The sequence below is a fragment of the Rattus norvegicus genome, chromosome 17 (assembly GCF_021556685.1).
Source record: "Rattus norvegicus strain SHRSP/BbbUtx chromosome 17, alternate assembly SHRSP_T2T, whole genome shotgun sequence".
Classification (NCBI taxonomy): domain Eukaryota; kingdom Metazoa; phylum Chordata; class Mammalia; order Rodentia; family Muridae; genus Rattus; species Rattus norvegicus.
The window spans coordinates 5,099,305-5,122,512 of record NC_141550.1 but is presented as its reverse complement, the minus strand read 5'-3'; the positions used below and the strand labels follow the sequence as shown (position 1 = coordinate 5,122,512).

The window sequence follows — 23,208 nt, the reverse complement described above, 5'->3', positions numbered from 1 at the left end:
CTCTGTAAGCCAGGTGGCCTCAAGCTCAGATCTATCTGCCTCTGCCTCTGTCTCTGCCTCTGCCTCTCTGCCTCTCTCTGCCTCTGCCTCTCTGCCTCTCTCTCTCTCTGCCTCTGCCTCTCTGCCTCTGCCTCTGCCTCTGCCTCTGCCTCTCTGCCTCTCTGCCTCTCTCTGCCTCTGCCTCTCTGCCTCTCTGCCTCTCTGCCTCTCTCTCTCTGCCTCTGCCTCGGCCTCTCTGCCTCTGCCTCTCTGCCTCTCTGCCTCTGCCTCTGCCTCTCTGCCTCTCTGCCTCTGCCTCTGCCTCTGCCTCTCTGCCTCTCTGCCTCTCTGCGCCTCTGCCTCTGCCTCTCTGCCTCTCTGCGCCTCTGCCTCTGCCTCTCTGCCTCTCTGCGCCTCTGCCTCTGCCTCTGCCTCTGCCTCTGCCTCTGCCTCTGCCTCTGCCTCTGCCTCTGCCTCTGCCTCTGCCTCTCTGCCTCTCTGCGCCTCTGCCTCTGCCTCTGCCTCTGCCTCTGCCTCTGCCTCTGCCTCTGGCCTCTGGCCTCTGCCTCTGCCTCTGCCTCTGCCTCTGCCTCTGCCTCTGCCTCTGCCTCTGCCTCTGCCTCTGCCTCTGCCTCTGCCTCTGCAGTGCTAGGATTGAAGACATGTGCCACCATACCTGGCTGCTCTTCTCTTTCTTGCAAAAATCATTCTTCATGAGGCAGGGAAGAAGAGCTCGGAGGTAGGAAGTATAATCAGCACAGATGCAGCCTGGACCAAACACAAGCAACTAGGGCAACAGCAACAAGAACCAGGACCACACAAACCTAGAATATTCTTTGTCAGTGTCTGGAAACCATGTTTATAAAAATAAAAACTCAAAGTATAAGAAATAAAAAAATATACATTTAGAATCTTCCTAAAAAACAAACATTTTGACTAGACATAGTGGCATCTACCTACAGTGCAATTACTTGGGGAGCGAGGGCAGAAGGGTCTCGTGAACCTGGACTCTTGGCCAGGCAGCACAGTAAGACTGTCCTAGAACAAAACATCTGCATAAGTTAGAACTCTAAAGCGATGTTGACACCGTCTATACAAGTGAAGACTCAGAGGCATCCATTTTGGCACTGTCTCCAGATAACGTCTGGTAGGCTACAGCTTTGGTAACAAGGACACCTGTGGTGTACAGTGGTGCTGACAGGAAAAGACGTCACGCTCTGCAGCTGCCCGGGTCAATGTGTCGGCCACCTGGTACCTCTAGAACCAGGCTCTCCCACTCTACCTCCAGGTAAAGTTCACTGCTGGTATATGTACACTTCTGTCTTAGTTACTGTTCTGTTGCTGTGAAGAGACATCATGACCAAGACAATTTACAAAAGAAAGCATTTCATAGGGAGGTGGCTTGCTTACAGTTAGAGGGTGCGTCCATGTCTGGTACTTTGAAAATGGTTCCTATAGGCTTACAGGAAGTGGCACTATTAGAAGGCGTGGCCTTGTTGATGGAAGTGTATCGATGGGGGAGGGTTTTGAGATCTCAGATGCTCAAGCAAGGCCCAGTGTGACACTTTCTTCCTGATGTCTGCTGTTCTGTTTGTCTGGGGTGCTTTAAAAAACACCTAGCCTAAAAGCAGGCTGACATAAAAATGTGTTTGCTTTGGAGGAGACATTCTTTAGATTATTTAAATTGAAGTTATAGGGCTGATAATAAAAATAAACTCTATTCTGTTGTATTTTCTAGTTGTGACTGAACTTGTAACCCTGGACATTCAATGAAAAGTCAAATTCATAATCTGTACTTCTTGAATAATCTTGTTCTGGGAAATCTGCATAAGTAAAAAAAAATCCGATTGCTAGTCCTACAGTTGGAGCTGTAAGAACCCTGGACCATCTGTGCCTGACTCACTCCTCCCTCCCTTATATCCTCTGTGGGCCGGACTGCCCTGTCAGCAATGCACCAGTCAAGAGAGAAGTTATTTTTTACTATTAAAACCGCTTATCAACTGTTGCAGGATATTTGACCACACTGAACTCTGAGATTATGTTGTTTACTGGGGGAAAAACTGCTTCTAGTTGTGGTGTGGTTCAGCCTTAGCACATACCTTTAATCCCAAACAATGAAGGTAAAGTTAGTTTGTGGAAGGAAACACTGTGTTTGAAAATGATACCTAATTGAGGGTTAGACAAAGTGACAAATCAGGGGAAGATTCAACAGGATATGCCCAACACTCAGGAGAAGGGAGAGAAAAAGAGGCTACTTAAGAGAGAGCAGCACCGAGAGAGAAAAAAGAAGTTTGGCAGGGAAAATTTTACACAGGCAGATTGAAGAGAGAACAAGCTAGACGCAGGCGAAGACAGAATGATCCAGAGAATGAGAAGGAGCCAGAAGGTTGGAATAGATTGCCAGAGATAGTTTGAAGCAAAGAGAGAATCCAGAGTGAATTGGTCAGCTTGGAGAAGGATTGGGCCAGAGCAGCTGAGTTGAACCAGCCAGCCAGAGTACAGAAAGAGTGAGCTTATTCTGCAGTCAGTCTCAGAGGCTGGAAACATCTAGGCTTAGATAAGATTGTACTGAGGCTGCAAGCTTCCAGCACTAGGTCTAGGTGAGCAGACAGAGGCAGTAAACCTGGGAGAGGACAAGAGGTGAATCAAGTTGCATGTATAGCCTTGCTTCCCCTTGGTTCCACTGTAATTACATTTACAATTAATTTTCCAAGTCAGAAACAAGTCAGACTGCAATCTGATGCAACTGGCATGAACTGGTCTGACCTCTCTCTGGTGGTTCAGGACTCTGCTCTATGCACAGTAACATCCCTGAGGTCACCTATGCTGGCTAGTTTTATGTCAACTTGACAAACTAGAGTCACCTGAGTGTCTGGAACCTCAACTGAGAAAATGTCTCTATAAGATAGGGCCGTGGGGAAGGCTGTAGGGCTTTTTCTTAATTAGTGATTGATAAGGGGAAACACAGCCCACTGTGGGTGGGCCCATTCCTAGGCTGGTGGTCCTGGATGCTGTAAGGGAGCAGGCTGAGCAGTGTAGTAAGCAGCGCTCCTCCATGGCCTCTGCAGCACCTACTATCTCCAGGTTTCTGCCCTCTTTTTTGTGCCCTGACTGCCTTCCAGGATAAACTGTGGTATAGAAATGTAAGCCAAATAGCCCGTCCTTTCCTCCTCAAGTTACTTCTCTCACGGTGTTTCACTGTTGCAGTAGGGATCCTGAGACAGCACCCCTGGGAGATTCTGCTCATGCCATGTCCAGACTTACGAGTTCCTGACCACAGGGACAGTCTCCTTGAAGGTGGGTTCGGATAGCGGATAGAATGGCTCTTCTCCGTGGATAAATGCTTTCTTCCTTGAGTGGATTTCCACTATGGCAAAGGAATGTGAGCAAGGCTGGGAGACCCACACGCCTGGCACTGAGGGAACTGAGCCGCAGTCTCAAAGTCAGCTGCACTTCTATTTTGGCGTCTAGGCACTAGCACAGATTTATGCAACTCCAAAATAGGAAGTCTACTCGGAAAGAGAGCTTTCAGAAAGAAGTGGAGCCAGAACTTCTTGATATCAACAAAGCTGTTGACGAAAAGCCTTCAGTATGAAGAAAGTAAAGCCGAGGGTTTCATGGAAGTGTCAACTTGCATAGACGCTTTAAAACGCAGCGAGAGCTCGTGTTCGGAGTGGTTTTCTACTCAGAAAGATCATTTTGTATTACAACGGAATCAATTACTTGACCGTATTGAGACTTTGCTTAAAGACTATCTCTCCCAAATAAAAATGTTATAGTTTGGTTAATCAGAATATTTGAGTCTTCTTTCTAAATTATTGCTGGGTCTTTGCAGATATGTAAACAAGGATACTTGCTAAGGGGCCAACAGTTAAGAGAGTACTGTAAAAAGCGTTTAAGGACGCTTTTGTACTGTGACCTCTTTTTAAGATTTAGAACATAAAATTATCTTAAAGAATTCTGTTAAAAGTATGGCTTACTCCTAATATCAACAAAACTTTTTTTTTTTTTTGGTTCTTTTTTTTGGAGCTGGGGACCGAACCCAGGGCCTTGTGCTTCCTAGGTAAGCGCTCTACCACTGAGCTAAATCCCCAGCCCCTCAACAAAACTTTTTAAAATTAAGCTTACAAACTGGGATCTTTAGAGATGGCTGAATGATTTTCACCATAATAGAAAAAATTAAGTATAAATATGATGTCATCGTTATAGGAAAGGTCAATCGATACCTGTAGCTCCCTTCAGACATCTTTTACCTGTTACAGGTTGGTTGATCACACTGTAAACCCCGAGATTATGTTATTTACTACAAAAACTAAACGAGCAGACAAGGCCTCTTTCTAGTGGTGGTGTGACTGAGCCTCAGCGCACACTGTGGATCCAAGAGCTCTCTGCTGGGATACTGACTGCCAACAGGGTTAATAAAGTCAACCAGGGGTCAACGGGTGAAGCGAGTAACCCGCTGACAGGAAGTGAGCACAGACTTTATTTTAAAGCCTGTAAGTAAGGGGGAGTCAGGAGGGTGGATAGATGCCCACAAGGGAGAAGGGAGACACGTTCAGTTGGAAGGAGGATTTTTGAGACAGCATGAGAGAGGGGAATTTTCTAGGACTTCAGCTGAGGAGGAAGGCCAGCTGGGGGCTTTCTCTGTCTCTCAGCAAGCAGGCTTTCAGCCTTCCAGCATCTGGCTCCAGAGTCTTCATTGGTAACATCAAATGACTGAGATTTTGATTAAAAACATTTACCCTTATTTAAATTTATGCAGAAAACACTGATAGACTTAAAGCTGTTATTGTTAGTATTAGCAATGCCTCTGGGCTCTGCCAACAGCTACCTAGGAACAGCGGCCATCTTTACTTGCCAGGTACAAGCCAGGAGCCAGGTGTAGAAGGCCATGCTCTTCTGCGCGCACTCTCTCTGTCTCTCTGTCTCTCTGTCTCTCATATTCTCTCCCTCCTCCTTCTTTACTCTCTCCCTCTGTTGCTTCCTGTTCCTGTCCTGCCCTTCTTCTCTCCTCTCCCCTTCTCTCTGTCTCTTTCTCTCCCCTTCTCTCTGTCTCTACCCCTTTCCAAGATCCCCTTCCCTTCCCCCAATAAATCTCCTTTTATATTAGGCCTGTTCTAAGCCTAATTTTTCTCAGCATGGGCCCCCCAGATGCTTGCTCCCACTGCATTATACCGTCATTTAAAAAAAAATAGCGGGTCCGGGCGGGCGGTGCGAGCCCTCCCTCTCTCCCCCGCGCCGCCTCACGGGTGCGGCCCTTGCTTCACCCCGACGCCCGGCGTGCGCGCCTGCCCGCTCGCCCGCCCGCCCTCCCGCAGGCCCGGGGCTCCAGCCCGCTCGTCCGCCGCCGCTCGCCGCGGCCCCGCTCGCGTCCACGCTGCCTCCCGGGCCGGCGCGGCCGCGGGCCACCGCTGCCCCTCCCGCCGCCACCCCGCCCCCTCCCCGTCTGTTTCGCCCGCCCGCCGCCGCCGCTCCGGATGAGGTGATGGCAACGGCTAACTTCGGCAAGATCCAGATCGGGATTTACGTGGAAATCAAGCGCAGCGATGTCTGTGTTATGATGACCAACAATAGTCAGCTGTGAATTAGAAGTCCAAGAATCTAGTAGTTGTTCAGTCCACGAGGCTATTGTGTCAGCTAGTCTTCGGAAGAAGTAGATTCCAACAGACGTGCTGAGAAGCAAATGCAAGCGGAAGAGCGAATCTTCCTTCTTCAATGTCCTTATGTAGGTCTCCAGCAGAAGATGTGACCCAGGTTAAAGGCCGAATACACCAGGCAATGGTGACATCATTAAATGAAGATAATGAAAGTGTCACAGTCGAGTGGATAGAAAATGGAGACACAAAAGGAAAAGAGATTGACTTGGAAAGCATCTTTTCACTTAACCCTGACCTTGTACCTGATGAAGACATTGAGCCAAGTCCAGAAATACCTCCACCCTCCTCATCCTCAAAAGTAAACAAAATTGTAAAGAACCGACGGACTGTGGCATCTATTAAGAACGACCCTCCCCCCAGAGATAATAGAGTGGTTGGTTCAGCACGCGCACGGCCTAGTCAACTTCCTGAGCAGTCATCTTCTGCACAACAGAATGCACGTAGAAAATCTAATTGTGTGAAAGAAGTAGAAAAATTGCAAGAAAAACGAGAAAAAAGAAGATTGCAACAGCAAGAACTTAGAGAAAAAAGAGCCCAGGATGTCGATGCCACAAATCCAAATTACGAGATTATGTGTATGATCAGAGACTTCAGAGGGAGCTTGGACTATAGACCCCTCACAACAGCTGATCCTATTGATGAACATAGGATATGTGTTTGTGTAAGAAAACGACCACTCAATAAAAAAGAAACTCAGATGAAAGATCTTGATGTCATCACAATCCCTAGTAAAGATGTTGTGATGGTTCATGAACCCAAACAGAAAGTAGACTTAACAAGGTACTTAGAAAACCAGACATTTCGTTTTGATTATGCCTTTGATGACTCAGCTCCTAATGAAATGGTTTACAGATTTACTGCCAGGCCACTGGTGGAAACAATATTTGAAAGGGGCATGGCTACCTGCTTTGCTTATGGGCAGACTGGAAGTGGGAAAACTCACACTATGGGTGGTGACTTTTCAGGAAAGAACCAGGATTGCTCTAAGGGAATTTATGCATTAGCAGCTCGAGATGTGTTTTTAATGCTGAAGAAGCCAAACTATAAGAAACTAGAACTCCAAGTATATGCAACATTTTTTGAAATTTATAGTGGAAAGGTGTTTGACTTACTAAATAGGAAAACAAAGTTAAGAGTCCTAGAGGATGGAAAGCAGCAGGTGCAAGTGGTAGGGCTGCAGGAACGGGAGGTCAAGTGTGTGGAAGACGTGCTGAAGCTCATCGACATCGGCAACAGCTGCAGAACATCTGGTCAGACATCTGCAAATGCACACTCATCTCGGAGCCATGCAGTGTTTCAGATCATTCTTAGGAGGAAGGGGAAACTACATGGTAAATTTTCTCTCATCGACCTGGCTGGGAACGAAAGAGGAGCTGATATGTCCAGTGCAGACAGGCAAACCAGGCTTGAAGGTGCTGAAATTAATAAAAGCCTTTTAGCACTCAAGGAGTGCATCCGAGCCTTAGGTAGAAATAAACCCCATACTCCTTTCCGAGCAAGTAAACTCACTCAGGTGTTGAGAGATTCCTTCATAGGTGAGAATTCTCGCACTTGCATGATTGCCACGATCTCTCCAGGAATGGCATCCTGTGAAAACACTCTTAATACATTAAGATATGCAAATAGGTATGAAAGTGATTCCTACATTTTAAATTTGAAATCTAGGGAAGCCAGGCATGGTGTTGTAGCCTTTGATGATGCGGAGGCAAAATGATCACCAGTTCCATGGTATTCTACCCTCTACCATGAAGTCTGTATCACAGCTACCAGAAGACCCTATAGGTCAAGCTTTATCCCATTTCTCTTCAAATTTTCAAAATAAAGTTTTACATTTTCTTTAAAATGATTTAGAATTGTTTTGTAAAATTGAAAAAAAGGTAGAAAAATGTTGTATAATTAGATAAGACTGACATCCTTATTATTTGTCCCATAATGTGATTGTATGTTTCCATTTCAGCAAGTTATGATTCATAATATTTACTAAGTTTCAGTGATGGAAATTCTTGTTATTATTATATAATATTATTAAATATTTTTATAGATCATTAGAAAAAAATAGCATTTGTACATTTTTTTTCATTTTTGCATAGTGCTTATTCTATTCATAGTTTTATTTGTTTAACTTTTTGAGACAGGTTCTAATGTAGCCCAGGCTGGCCTTGAACTTCCTCAGTAGGCAGGATGATCCTAAACTGCTTCCACCTGCCAAGCAATGTGATTCCATACGTGCTAGCACACTAGGCTTCTTATGGTCATCCACTGGTATGTACATCAGAGACAGTACAGGTGGACAGCCATCTCCTGGTACATACATCAGAGATGTTATACAGGTGGTCATTCGCTGGTACATATCAGAGCCAGTAGAGGTAGAAGGCAAACGTCACAGGGATGAAATGTCGACCTCCGTTGGCATTCGTTAATATTAACCGGAAGTTCATGTCACAACATTACTTTGCACTGTCACAGGCCACAGGCACACACATAACCTACTAACATACAGAACAGATCGTGATATCATCAACTATTCCTGAAGAAAACTAAAGGGCAGGTGGCTGGTGAGGTCGGAATGCAAGTGCTTTCTGAAGACTTGAAAAAGGGAAGGGATACATAGATGGATGATGGATGGAAGGATGGATGGATGACGGATGGATGATAGATGGATAGATGATGGAGGGATGTGTCCTGGTCCACAGGAATTTCATCAGAGACCCGAGAAAGGGAAGTGGGACGGATGGGACAAGAGGCATGAGAAATGAAGACAAGACAGTGTTCTGATCAAGTCTCATCTAATCAAGTAAAAAGCACTTGCTTATAAGTAGAAAAACCACACAATACAACTGGTTGTTAGGGTAACAATAAACATATGTCACGTCAGAAACCAATGGCATAAGTTTTGATTTCCCAAAAACTTCTTACCTATAATAAGTTTCAATTTTCTGAAGCTTCTAACTAACAACAGAGTGAAACTCATTCTAGTGTAGAAGCAAGCTATCAGGAAGTCTTTAGTATTCTTGGCTGGTGGTCACCCCCACGTGTGCTACTTGGAAACAAGGGCCCATGAAGTGGACAACACATAGTTCAGGCAAAGAAAGGCACAAGCAGGCCGGGTGGCCCTGGACATGAATGATGGCTGGATGACAGATGGATGAATGATGGATGGACAGATGGATGAATGATGGATAGATAGATGATGGATGGACAGGTGGATGGACGATGGATGGACAGGTGGATGGATGGATGATGGATGGATGGATGGGTTGACAGAAAGGAAAGAAACCTAACAACCTACATGGACTTCTGATGATGGTATAGTTTATATACATATAATCTGGTACACAGATTAATGTAACATGGTTTTAATATGTTGTTTTCTGTAACCCAGCATATAAACTTGCCTGTTTAATATGTATTAATATATAAATAATACAATCATATATTAGATAAATAATATATTATATATTATAAACATATTAATATATTACATATTGTATAACTATATAATACATGAGCATATTCAAACCACCACTATATATATATGTACATATATATATATATGCCCACATATATAAATAGAAACTTGCTGCTGTTGTTTCAATGAATCACAAAGTGTACCTTTTACTTTGGGAGGAAAGGAAAGGAACACTGCAGTCACTGCATACAGAAAAAAATTACTCCAAATCAAGTCTTCTTTCCTTTTTTCAACAAGTTAGTTACATTGTTTCATTTTTTAGCACTAACAAATAAATTACTGCCAAGTCAGTCAGCCCTATCAACTTGGGACGTGAAATTCTAATTATGTGGAGAGAAGAGTAAATATTTCAATATTGAATTTCAAATTTAGAGCAGTTATATGATTTGACTAAATTGTTCAGAGTAATTAGGAGCTTCCAGGCTTAGTGGCAAATGCTTGTAATGCCAGCATGTGAGCAGCTGAGACAAGAGAACTGGTACAAGTTTGTGGACAGCCTGGGTTACTTAATGATGGAAACTGTCTCAACATCAAGACAGAAATAGACATTTCAATAGGGGTCAGGATAGAGAATACAAAGTAACAAATAGATGTGTTTCCCATTTTAAGGAGAAAAACTGGCAGGGCAACTTAAACCATTGAAGCTAAATCCACCTGCCCATCACTCCTGTCCAAGATAAAAATTTCAACTTTTAAAGTCACCCTCTATATTAGTTACTTTTTATTGCTTTGAGAAACACCAATAACAATGTATAATAGAAGATGTTTATTTTGGCTTATACTCCCAGAGAGAAACAGAGTCTATAAAGGCAGCATATAAAGGAAGACATAGCAGCAGGCAGGGCCATGGCCTCCGGAATAGGAAGCCAAGAAATCACACCACCAGCCACAAACACAAAGCAGAGAGCAATCTGCAAGTGAGGCCAGGCATGAATTCTTAAAAGTCCACCTCCAGTGATGTACCTCCGCCCCTAAAGTTTCCACAATTGCACCAAAAAGCACTAGCAAACAAGGACTTGGTGAGTCAATGGGGATGCCTCTCATTCAAATATCACACCTCCATTGCATCCCTGAATATCGAACTGACCCATAATCACACATACGTGCACATTCAAACAGCTTGCTGGTTACAATACCCGGAAGATAAAAAAGCAACCTGGAATTCTGGCTGAGTTACAAAGTGCTCACCATACAGGGGCCTGTGTTTGATATGCAGAACCATGTAAGTTGAATGTGGTGCCAGGGTGGCAGACACAAACAGACCCTAAGGGGTCAGGTTCTGGGCCAAGTGAAAAACTATCTCAAAACAAGACGGATTGCTCTAGAGCAGGGGTTCTCAACCTGTGGGTCAGTATCCTTTGGAGTTGCATATCATGTCACCTATATATCAGATATTTACATTAAGATTCTCTTTTTTAAAGACACACACACACACACACACACACACACACTGTAGCTGTCTTCAGACACACCAGAAGAGGGCATCAGACTCTATTTACAGATGATTGTGAGCCACCATGTGGTTGCTGGGAATTGAACTCAAGGCCTCTGGAAGAGCAGTCAGTGCTCTTAACCACTGAGCCATCTCTCCAGCCCCCTACATTAGGATTCTTAATAGTAGCAAAATTACAGTTACTAAGTATCAACACAATAATTTTATGGTTGGTGGGGATCACATCAACATGAAGATGTATTAAAGGGTCACAGTGCTAGGAAGGTCCAGAAAGACTGTTCTAGAAGGAACAACACACAAGGCTGATTTCTGGCCTTACACACCTGATCGCACAGTACAAATTTCACACAAGTCAGTGACAAGCATGGCCTCAGATCCGATTTATGTTAGCACCATAACAGATACCTTTGTCCGCTCATGTGTGCAGTATGTGCCATGGTCAGAGATGTTATCCTCGAAGCCAAACTTTAAATAGATTCTTGCGATGCTGCTGTCTGTTGTGCAGCTTGACCATATCTGCAATGAACTAAAACCCAAAGGGTTGGACACACCTATGAAGGATTTCTTTCTTAATTAAATCATTTCAAGTGGGAAGACCCACTTCTGACCTGGATCTTTGGGGTGAGAAGATCCACCTCTAATCTGGGCCACACCTCCTGCTGGCAGCCTATCTAAAGGACATGAAAGGAGCGAACTTGCTCTCACACTCGCTGGCAAGTCCATTCCTTCACTGGCATTTGAGCCTACTTCTTCAGGATTCCAGAGTCTACTGAAGATCATCTGAGACATCCAGCCTTGTTGTCTTAGTTAGGGTTTACTGCTGTGAACAGACACCTTGACCAACAACTCTTATAAAGACAACATTTAACTGGGGCTGGCTTACAGGTTCAGAGGTTCAGTCCATTATCAAGGCAGGAACATGGCAGCATCCAGGCAAGCATGGTGCAGGAGGAGCTGAGAGTTCTACATCTTCATCTGAAGGCTGCTAGCAGAAGACTGACTTCCAGGCAGCTAGGATGAGGGTCTTAAAGCCACACCCACAGTGCCACACCCACTCCAACAAAGCCACACCCACTCCAACAAGACCACACCTCCTAATAATGTCACTCCCTGAGCCAAGAATATAAAAACCATGACACTTGTGAACTAAATAACTACTGGAATCTTGGCACCACTATTGGTAAACAGTCGCTGTTGGACTAGCTGGACCACAGCCTCTAAGTCACTCTACTATATCCCTTTTTGATAGATAGATAAACAGATAGACAGATAGACAGATGACAGACAGACAGACAGATAGAGAGATAGATACAGGCAGGCAGGCAGATAGACAGACATACAGACATTCTATCAATTCTCTTCCTCTGGAGAACCTTGACTAAATACAATTTTGTTAAGTAATTTCTATTTTTAGAAGATTTTGTTATTTTTAGTTATATGTATGTGTGTGAGCCTGTGTGTGGGTGTGCACATGTGTGTGCAGGTGCCATGGAGACCACAGAGTATGCTATAAGGAGGCATCAGATGCCCTGGAATGGGAGTCACAAGCAGTTATTTATTAACTGCTCGACACGGGATCCAAGCTCGGAGCTCTGCAAGAACAGCATGCTTTGCCATCTGAGTCATCTCTGGCCCCTAACTTTTAATTTTTTTCCTAATTTAATTGCTCAAAAATATCTTGTCTTATTCTCTCATTTCCTCTGTTAAAGAACATGTAATTCACTGGACCCTCAAGCTAAATCAGAACTTTCAAGACTGATTCCAGGCAGGCAGTCTCTGCAAATTAACATAAAAAGCAAAAATAGGAAAACATTATACATATAAGTATATATGTACATACAAACATACAAACATACATACATACATACATACATACATACATACATACATACATACATACAAACATATTTATGTTGGCTGGCACCCCACAACAATATAAAGACACTTTAGAAATGAATTCTGGGCTGACAGCATATGCAATCCCGCTATCCGTATGGACTGGGGAACACGCTTTGTATGCTCTGCAGAAAAGTTCAGACGTAATGGGAGGAGAAGGTTTGAAACAGCTTTTGCTGTTGCTCTATTCTTGCCTTGGTTGTTGGGGTGGCCCCTCTTTAGTGACTTCAGGTCACCAAGGCCAAGCTGAGTCTAGGACTCAGATGGCAGTTGAGGCCCCTGTGATGTGCTCCCTGGAGACAGTAGCCTCTAGCCCTTGCTTCTGTTTCTTTGTGTGGTTTCTTGGAACTTCCTGGGAGCTCATTCTCCTATTCTTCAATGAGAACCAAACCCTCAGAATAATTACACAAACTGGAGTGTTATATAATCAAACACACACTGTGGCCATTTTAATTGTTAAAAGATAGCTATAGGCATTTATTTTTTGAGGATCTAAACTCTTAGGAAGGTGGAGACACTGTCTCAAAAATTAATAAATTAATAGTAAAAGACAGCGCATTGGCATGTGCTGGCTTTGGAGAAATTCAACTGTGGTTCTAAATATGAAAAATACATGGACTAAAGGCTTTTGGAGATTTAGCACAGGAGCCTCCCACATGTTAGACATCACCATGGAGCTTATCTCAGGCTCCCACAGGCGCTGGTCTAAGAGACTGAGGTGAAGGTGTTCTCTGGGTATCAGAACTCTGCTGTTCTTCAGAAGGACCTGAAACCATGGCAGTGGACATGCCCAGGGATTTGTGGGTACCAGGATGCTTGATGCCACGTGGAGCCACTGCATGATTAGACTGCAGGGTTAGTGAACATGACAAGGGATTTTTCCCATCATTCCTGGGAGATAAAGAGAATTACTAATGTCGACTTAAGGCTGTTTTTCTGGGGTTCGCTGAGTGTTCGTGAGTAAATGTCCTTTATGGCATTTTGAATCATGACCTTCAACTTTAAGGAGTTTTTTTCCTGACTTTTAATACAAACTGGATTGACTCTAAAAGTCACAAGATTGAAGGGTTCTAAGAACTCATCCAGTGGCATGTGGCTACATCCCTGCACATCTGAACACAGGCCTCATGTTCCCCAAGACCCACTGTTCTAAAATGCTAGTCAGACACTTGGTGCAGGTGGGCATCGGAGGGCCCTTGCTCCACAGATAGGATGATTGGGGAAGAAGTCTTCCTTTCCTTTTGGGAGCTTGTGGGAGAAATAAGGATGGCCTGGTACCTTTCCAATTAGGAAGAGATCTATGTAGTGAGAACTTTTGTTTCTTTGAAAACCCAGTTATGTTATGTGAATGTCTTTGTTTTAGTCCCAGGAGTGGGATACGGGTCTGCTTCAGATTGCACACAACTGCTATGATTTGTCTTGTGTCCTAGGAGAGGTGGGATTTTTGCCAGCTGCTGACAGTTTACGCTTGGAGTCCTGAGGACTCTTTACAGGGTGTAAATGCTGGAGCCCCTAGAGGGACTGCTGCTGCTCCCCCTGCTGTTTCCGTTGCTGTTTTGTGATTGCTGGTTGCAGATATTCTGACAAGGAAGATTGGACTTGCCTCAAGGAAATCAATGTCCCTAATCAGCAGGAAGTGGTCTGAAGCGGTGTATGCCCCCGTTCCCTTCTAGCTTTCTTTCTCTCCTACCGAGTGTTGTGGTGTTGAAAGAGATCAGAGTGGAATAAGGATTGGAAGGCTGGTAGATATAGGAACCCAATAAAGTAGCCCAAAAGTATGCCTACAGATGTAACCTAACGTGAGCAAATGGTAAGGCATAAGCCTCATGATTCTGTACTTTACGGCTATTCAATAGTGAATTTAATGAAGAAATGAGTCAACTAAGGGTTAGGGATTTTTGTGGTTTTTTTTTTTTTTTTTACTTATTTATTTTATTGGTGAGTAGATTGTCCCTGTCTTCAGACACACCAGAAGAGGGCATCGGATCCCATTACAGATGGTTGTGAACCACCATGTGGTCACTGAGAATTGAACTCAGGACCTCTGGAGGAGCAGTCAGTGCTCTTAACCACTGAGTCAACTCTCCAGACCAAGGCTTAGTGTGTTTAAAATTAATGTTATTCATGTATTGTGACAGGACATGATACATATGTTACATATGCACTGTGATAGTAATAACATTTTCTTTGTTTCTTTTCTTCTCTTTGAAACAGGGTTTCACTATGTAGACCTGGATGTCCTGGGATTTGGTCTGTAGACCAGGCCCGCCTCAAACTTCCAGAGATCTGCCTACCTCTGCCTCCTCCGTGCTGGGATTAAAGGCTCTTGTCACAGTGCCTAGTCTTGTTTATTTCTTAACTCCTTTCTTTCAAACAAACAAAAGAAGTCTGTGGGTTTTTTTTCCTTTGTTTTGTCCTTGGTTGGTTGGTTGGTTTTTTGAGGGGTGGTGATTAGGCATGCAGAGAGAGATATTTTTAACAACACAGCCTGTCTAAGATGCTAATATTTACACTGTGCACTAAAGGGAGAACCTACTATTTACTCAGTGAAATATTCATTTTAAGGTAAACGATTTCAAGGTTTTTAGGCTCACAGGTTTGCCTTGCTAATGTAAATTACTCCTTCAAGGACAAAAGAGCTTTAAAAACTTACTTTCCAAATTGTGCAACTTCTATTGATTTAAAGATAAAATTTCCCGGGGCTGGGGATTTAGCTCAGTGGTAGAGCGCTTACCTAGGAAGCACAAGGTCCTGGGTTCGGTCCCCAGCTCCGAAAAAAAGAACCAAAAAAAAAAAAAAAAAAAAAAGATAAAATTTCCCTCCTGTTGAAGCAACTCCAGTTTTCTAGACACAGATTTTCTGTCTGGCCTCTGCTAGCTTTTGATAGCTACATTTCTGAGACACAGAAGGGGCTGCTGCAGCATTTGCATGAGAATATTGGGCCCTCCCCCAAATTAAACTAGTATGAAAGACTGAATAGTTTTGCAGGAAGAGAAGACTATACCTTCCACATTTCCACTCCACTGTTTAAGTAGTTGTGAGCTGATTTTGTTGTTGTTTTGTTTCTTGAGACACCTAGCTATCCTGGAAATCATTCTGTAGACCAGGCTGGCATAGAACCCACAGAGATCTGCCTGCCTCTGCTGCTTTTCTATGTAAGTACTTTTAATAATAAAACCATGTTAATTATGTTTTTTTCTACTTTTTTTTTTTTTGAGACAGGATTTCATGTCTAGCCCTCATGGGCCTAGAACTCACTGTGTAGACCAGGCTGGCCCCCAACTTACACAGCTCCTCCTACCTCCTCTGAGTCCTGTGTGCTGGGATTAAAGATGTGCTCAGCACTTTGGCGAGAGCTGCTATCTTTTTAATTTACGAACTTTGTTTCTCATTATCCATATGTGTGTATCAGGAGGAGTATGTGCTTGTGTGTGCAGGTCCCGTGGAGGCCAGAAGAGGGCATCAGATAGTCTGGAGCCGGAAGTACAGGTGGCATGGGTACCGGAAACCAGACCTTAGCAAGAGCAGTGGGTCTGTCTCTCCAGCCCAAACTAGGTTTCATAAATCAATATTTTATTGTAATAGTAACATCGTAGAAAGGAACGTGTCCCAGAAAGAAATGGAGACGGTACCATCATGCAGGCAAAGGCTTTGTTGCTGTGGTAGCAACCCCTGCTTGTTCTAAAGGCAAACTTCAGCCTGTCCAAGGATAAGAGTCTGTCCCTCATAGAGTAGGGAGAAAGAGGTGCACTGCTGGGGTTTGAATTAAGGTTGTGTGAGGATATAGTAAACTGTGACATAGGCATGGGAACACACAATGTTGATATTTCTCAGGAAGAAATTTGGAATGCTAACAAGTGTAGAAAGAAACACAGGCATGCTGGTGACCTTCTTCAGGTTCTAGACAATAGTTAGGGTAAATGTCGTCACATCTCAGACGTTTTTCTGAAGAAAAATACCATTGTTGGGCTTTATACAACCTTGACCATGCCGTCTGTGACACGGGATTCCCACTGACATGGTAACTCTGTTATCAAAGGATGTCTACTAACTAAAAGGCGCTTTGTCACGTCCACTGTACCTGAGTCCTGGGCCACCTTGAGTCTCCTGGTTTTCCTCTTCAGCTTTTCTGGACTAATCAGGAGAAGCAACTTGGCCAACCTCTTGCAGGACTCGGCAACTGGCTGAAGGTTGGCTGCTGTCTACCCACCTAGACCCAGTTCTGCTGTGGCAGGTGTTAGACAGTCCTGCAGACATTTCTAGCTAAGATATTCTGGAAGAGCACTAGGTCTAGTTAGTCCCCTGAAGGCCCTGACAGATATAGCCTGCCTCTGGTTACAAGTTGCTGTCTGCCAGAGCCTATTCCCAGAAGGAGTGGTCGTTGTGGTGGTCTTGGCTCTTTGAAGAGCTGATGGAGACAGGGTGTAGCCTGTATATATATTCTGGGCTAATCAGGAGAAGCAACTTATAATATATATATATATGTTATATAATGTATTCCTATTTAACAATACAAATGAGTAAGAATCCCATTTGTTTGTATTCAAGTATATTATAAACATAATGGGCACGGAGCTTGAAGTGTTGGGGGATTTTTCTTTGTGTGTGTGTGTGTGTGTGTGTGTGTGCACTGTGTGTTTACATGCTGATTTCTGTACCCAGAGATCTGGTTGCAATTCTGACTTTAGGTGATTGGTCAATAAGGAGCTAAACAGCCAATATCTGGGCATGAGAGAGAAAAAGGCTCTTGGGAGCAGGGCATATATATATGTGTGTGTGTATGTATATATATATATATATATATATATATATATATATATATATATATATGAATGAGCATGTGTGTGTGAGAGGTGAGAGAGAGAGGGAGAGGGAGAGAGAGAAAGAGCTGGGCAGAGAGAGAGAGATGGGGGGGGGTTACTGTCCTCTCAGGTGGTGACTGAGGGAGCTGCCATGGTCACACGGATGAAGAAGGAAGACATGAGACTAAGATGATAGGTAATGGGACACATGGCTGGGAAGCAGGCCAGACCAGCATAGTCAGGTTAGAACCACATAGACCCTGCCCTGTACCTGAAGCTTTTGATAAGTATCACGGTGTGGCCTTGCTAGAGTAGGTGTGGCTTTGCTGGGGTGGGTGTGGCTTTGCTGGAGTGTGTGTGGCTTTGCTGGAGTGGGTGTGGCCTTGCTGGAGTGGGTGTGGCCTTGCTGGAGTGGGTGTGGCCTTGCTGGAGTGCTGCCTGTGCATCAAGGTGTAGAACTCTCAGCTACTCTCCAGCACTGTGTCTGCCACTGTGCCACCATGCTTGTCCACTGTGATAACAGACAAAGCCTCTGAACTGTAAGTTATGTATTAACATTATTTTTATTATTTTATTAATTAAATATTATTAAATAATTTAAATAAAATTAAATATTTAGAAGAGTTTAACTTCACTTCACAACAATAGAGACCCTAACTAAGACAGCCCATATAAAGAGCAAACATGAATTTATACAGTGAGGATTTGGGGTACAGAAAGCCCCGAGTAACTATGTGTTGTAGACCTAGTCACAGCCATGTAAAAAAAGATCTCCAGTTCACGGGACATTGGCAGAGCTGAGTCCCTGGATGGGCCAGGGTGAAGAGGGGTGACAAAGCTCTCCTCATGAGGCCAGGTATGACCATCAGTGTGTGCGAACACTAGAAGCTTCAGCTTCCTTCTCCTAGGTGTCTAGGCCTCCTGTGAGGCTAGCTAGCCCCTCCCCAGTGCTGTACCATAAACGAATGTAGGCTCTGGGTTGCAGCAGGTTGGAAAACTCCCAGCTGCTCCCAGCTTTACTGCGTGTGCCCATGCATCCATTCTTTCTCCATTCCTTCCCGGCTCTGAGCCAGGGTTCTAAGACTCAAGCCACTGGGTCATGACATAGGGGTCTCATGCAAGCCCCTTCGTTTGGTTCAATTTATTCTGAAATATATAATTTTATATCTTATCCGTGCTGACAGTCATTAGAAGGGTGTCCCAAATCCTTAATGCCCAAAGGACTGCATTTAAGGAAACCTAAAACATTTTTTCCTCATCTTTGCTGAACAATTGTGAAATGCAGATGCTAAAACACGATAGCAGCTTTAAAAACAAAAAACACTCAAGCTCATTCAGTGAGTCTTTAAAGTGACAGCTTCATAGCAGTCTTTTCATCCATATATGTTTAAAGTGGGTCCCATAACTGTTAAATATTCCCTGAATGTGACAAAGTGAAGTACTAAACCCCACTCTTGTATGGAGCCAAGTAAACTAGACAAGAACTACTTAACTATGGACGTTCAAAACATTGAAGGGGTCGTGCATTATGTCATTTGCAGTTCATAAAACTCTTGACTCTTACAACCCTGCAAGTGACATGGTCTGTCCCTTGCTGGACTTGGGTGCAGGAGAGGCCTAGACAGGAGAATCACAAGTTCAAGGATAGACTGGCCTTTACATGTCTGAAAGTAAAAAAGTAAAAAGACTGGAGATGCAGCTGAGTGATGGACACGGCACAGGTGAGGCTGTGCCCATTCACAGTGCCCCAAAATTACAAAGTTTTATGAGTAAGAACACTGGGATGTAGTGTGTTCAGACACAATCACAAAAACCAGGTATCTTTTCAATGTGGAGGAGTGAAAATGTTAATCTCTGTAAGAGACACAGGGGCAGAGGGAATGGGAGGAAGAAAAAGGACACAATACAGTTGAAGAGATGGGCAGAAAGAGGGACTCGACAATGGCTACTCCAAAAGGATCAGGTCATTTGCAGGACACATCTGCACCACTGCACACTCAAGAACTCACAGAAGCATATCTAGAGATGGAGGGCAGGCTGACGCTAAAACAGGAATGTATGCTTAAAAAGCACAAGATCTGACTTCTTCCCGGTTTCGTGGAGTTCCCTTTGCCCCTGATCAATCCACTGAGAAGACTGAAAGGTGAAGTGAGGAGAGGGGGTCATGGCAAGATCTGGCATAGATGACAAAAGGATAGTCCCAACTAAACAGAGTACCTCATGCAAAAGAGAGTTCAGCAAAATGTCAAAATGGAATTCAGATTTGCCCCCCTCCCTCACGTCCCAGATTTCTTCCGCTACTCAACAGCTGGCAACTGGCAGAGTCTGAGAGCAGGGCTGGGTGGTAAAGCTCTAGGAAGCTCACTAAAGCTGGGCAGTGTCCAGTTTGCACAGCCGTCCATGAAGGCCCTAGGTTATAGACACTCCTCTCTGAAACTAAACCAGCTCACAGCAAACGGCCCAGACAAATCCAGTGATGTCAGCATTTGACAAGTCCCTGGTAGGAACACATTTGAAAACCAGTGGTCAGGACTAGAGCAACCTCCACTATGAAAGGGACGGAAATACAGTCGGCCCAGCATAAACAGGGACTCCACCACAGCCATGGATCCAGCTAAGAATTGGAAAACATCCACGAAAATATTTTGAACATGCATAGAATATTGGAGTGATCCCTCCCAAAACAATACAACAAACTTTCAGAAGACATTTACATTCTAACAGTTAATGAGTGATCTAGAGGTGGGAAACTATAAAGGAGGGAGTTAGAGATTTATCTTAGTGTAGAACACTTGTCTCTAGATTATATCCCCAGGGAAACACACACACACACACACACACACACACACACACACACGCAACATGCACATGGACACATGGCTTTATGTCCTCTTATTTTAAAAAGATCTATTTAGGTGTCTACTTGAGTGTACAGTACCTGTAGCTGGTGTCCTTCTGGGCCCGACTTACAGGTGGCTGTGCTGGCCCCAGTGGGTCCTGGGGACGTAATGGAATAGGAAGGAAGCACTCTTAACCTATAATCCATCTCTTCAGTACCCACCCCCATGAATCTTTATAAAATTAGTGTTTGCCATGCCATTATATACAGTACTGAACACGTCAGATGAACCCTGTTCACATTTTTCTAAGTTTCTTCTGGAGTCTCAAAAAAAATCGTCAAATCGGGATCTACAATTACATGGAGCCTGAGGATATAGCCCAATGATAGATTATTGCTTGTGGACTCTTAGTGTTAGGTCTCAAACCTGGGACAAATGCTAACTGAAGTGCCTATTTAACCTATAATGAGTGGACCTGAATGCTAAATTTCTCCTAGAATCCCAATCTTCTACCTTGTAGAAGCTATGGCTGGCATACCTGGCCCCCTTCCCTAAAGTTCTCCAGCACAGGGGCTGGGCTGCACTTCCCCCAGCTGCCCTTCTCAGCCATTTTGGATACCTGGTTCTTCTCTTACTTCTTTCCCTTCTGGCCCTTTGGTCTCCTGGCTCTCCCCTCTTTTCTCCCTGCTCTCACGTGGGCTGGCTCAGGGACGCTCCCTCTGGACTCTTCCAGATGTCTCTGACTGTGGCTATGCTGTCCTCCATATCTACAATAAACCTTCTCCACCATACTTAGGACCAGTCATGTCCTTCTTACATTTATTTTATTTCTCATTAATCCAGGGCCTGGGTTCCTTTCCTAACTCCACCCACACCCACACCAAATCTACTTGAAGTCTGGTTTATTAAGAAAAAACTAAAACATTCGAGTTTGGAAGAAAATTGCTAGCTCGATGGGAATGTTTTATTAGTCTTTCCTTTACAAAGTCCTTGCTCGCTAAATGCAAAACATAAATACAGTTTGCACAACCACAAAGCAGCAACATGGCGGGCTACTCTACCCCCTCCTCCAGCGCCTCCGGAAGCTCCACCCCTCCCCTTCACCCTTGAGTCACCTTTCAGAGTTTCCCAGGAAGCCGCGCCGGATGAGGCGGGCTGCAAGACCCCAGGCCCCGCCTCTCTCGGGTCCCGCCCACGGCCCGGTCTGGGCCGGAGGGGAGGAAAATGGAGCACGGCTTCCGGTCTCGCGATGTGTTATAATCCCGCGAGAAGAGAGGACGCTCCTCCTCCCGGAAACGGCGGCCTAGGTGAGAGAGGGGGCGTGGCCGATGAGCAGACTCCCGAGAGTCCGGGGGGCGGGGACGCGCGCCCAGGGCGTACGCATGCGTGCACGCGGCTGGCGGGGCGGGGCTGAGAGGGGAGGGGGCGGCGGCGGCGGCGGCGGTGGCGGCGGAGGTAGTGGTGTCGGTGTCCTTATCTTCACGGCGCGAACGGTGCGTGCTGGCGCGGATGGTCGTGGGGAAGTACCTGGGGTGACCTGTGCGGGGCTGGCACGGTCCCGCCGCCCGCTGTGGCGGATATCAGGGAGCGGGCACCGGCGGCCGGTTCCTCGCCGCGCCTTGGGTCGGAGCCGGGGGGCGCGCGCCGCGAGGTCGGGCTGTGCCCGTGTCGCCCGGGCGACGAGGGCCGCCTGGTGCCGGTTCCCCGCGAGGCACGGCGTAGACGGGTTCCCGCCTCGGCCGCGTTCGCTGCACGGGCCAGGGTGTGCGGACGCGCCTGCAGGGCGAGGCCAGGCCCGGGTCCTGCGAAGCCCGCTGGGTGAGGGATGCTAGGCTGCTGCTGAGCAGAGAGGGTTTGCCCTGGTTCCCGGAAGCCCGTGTTGACAGCCGGGGTCCCTGGAGTGGAGTCTTGGGCTGGAATGCTTGAAGATCTCTGAACTAGTTGGAAGAAGCTGGGAGTCTTAGCAGGTGCGATCGGTTTAACGTGAGGTCTGATTGCACAAAGCTAGGTGGTTTGTTTTGTATGCTTTTGTTTGTTTTGTTTTTGCAGGATTCAAAGGAGTTCTGCCTACAGAGTTTAGGATGTCTTTCACCCAACACTTGGGGCAGTTTTGCAGCTCCTGTCCCAGTCAAAGCTATACCTCTGCCTCACACCAGTGTTCACTTTACAGGCATAATGGTTATGAAAGCCGCAGTAGATGATGACGCTTCGGGATGGGAGCTCAATGTCCCTGAGAAAATGGAAAAAAGTAGCACAAGCTGGGTGGACATAACCCAGGACTTTGAAGATGCTTGTCGAGGTGAGTTTGAATTTTGGCGGCTTTTGGTTCAAAGCCCGGGGCAGGATAAAGTAAAACCAAAATAGTGTCTTCTCAACTTTGACTTAACAACAATGACAACAAAAAAGCAAGACAGTCTTGTGACTTTATCAGATTTATGGTAGTTTTGTTCTTGAGAAAGTCTCCCGTAGCCCAGGCTAAGAAGGAATTTTGTGTTGTGGAGGATGACCTTGAATTTCCTGTTCCTCTGATACAGATTACAAGCCAGGAGTACAGTGTCAGGCTCAGTGTTGATAACCATCCTGTACTCTGCTCTCTGTTTTTACTCTTGGTCTAAAGCAGATGTATATTGGGTAAAACTTTAGTACAGATGTTGAAGTTTTTTTAAGAAACATTTTTATTTATGTATTTGTACATATGTGTGAGGGTGCACAGGACTGTGTGCACGTGGATGCCAAAATAAGGCATTAAATCCCTTTGAGATGTAGTTATAGGCCTTTTCAGGAATCCTGGCTTATGCTGGGATTTGAACTCTGGTCCTCATGATTGTGTGCCAAATGCGCTTTGAGCCATCCTACCAGCTCTATCTTTCCAGCTCCAGGACACGGCTGTCTCCTGAAGTCTTCTAACTTGAACAGGTTAGGTAATCCATGACAGCAGGTATAGTAGTGCCCATTTTTAATCCCAGTGAGGCAGAGGCAGAGGCAGAGGCAGGTGCATCTCTGAGTTCAGGGCCAGCCTGATCTATACAGTAAGTTCCAGAACAGCTAGGGCTGTACAGTGAGAGTGAGACCAAAAAATAAAAAGGAGGAAGAAAGGAAAGAAGGCAGGTAA

The 23,208-nt window shown here is 45.1% G+C and overlaps 1 protein-coding gene and 1 pseudogene across 5 annotated transcripts in view; both read left to right on the top strand.

Annotated features, from left to right (window-relative positions):
* The first annotated feature begins 5,239 nt into the window (after positions 1-5,239).
* LOC147999950 (kinesin-like protein KIF2A pseudogene) lies at positions 5,240-7,482 on the top strand (annotated as a pseudogene). The gene has a single exon (XR_015641416.1). The product of XR_015641416.1 is annotated as a kinesin-like protein KIF2A pseudogene (transcript).
* A 14,020-nt stretch (positions 7,483-21,502) lies between these two features.
* Positions 21,503-23,208, top strand: part of Naa35 (N(alpha)-acetyltransferase 35, NatC auxiliary subunit) — a 52,167-nt gene continuing 50,461 nt past the window's right edge. For 2 of the 4 annotated variants that reach the window (XM_087591452.1, XM_087591450.1), the window contains exons 1-2: positions 21,503-22,063; positions 22,267-22,395. Coding sequence is in view for 2 of the 4 variants with exons in the window: in XM_087591450.1 (XP_087447576.1) it covers positions 22,272-22,395 (124 nt within the window). In the remaining 2 variants the exon portion in view is untranslated. The remainder of the gene's footprint in view (positions 22,064-22,266; positions 22,396-23,208) is intronic. The other 2 variants (XM_087591451.1, NM_133324.2) reach the window with 2 other exon arrangements.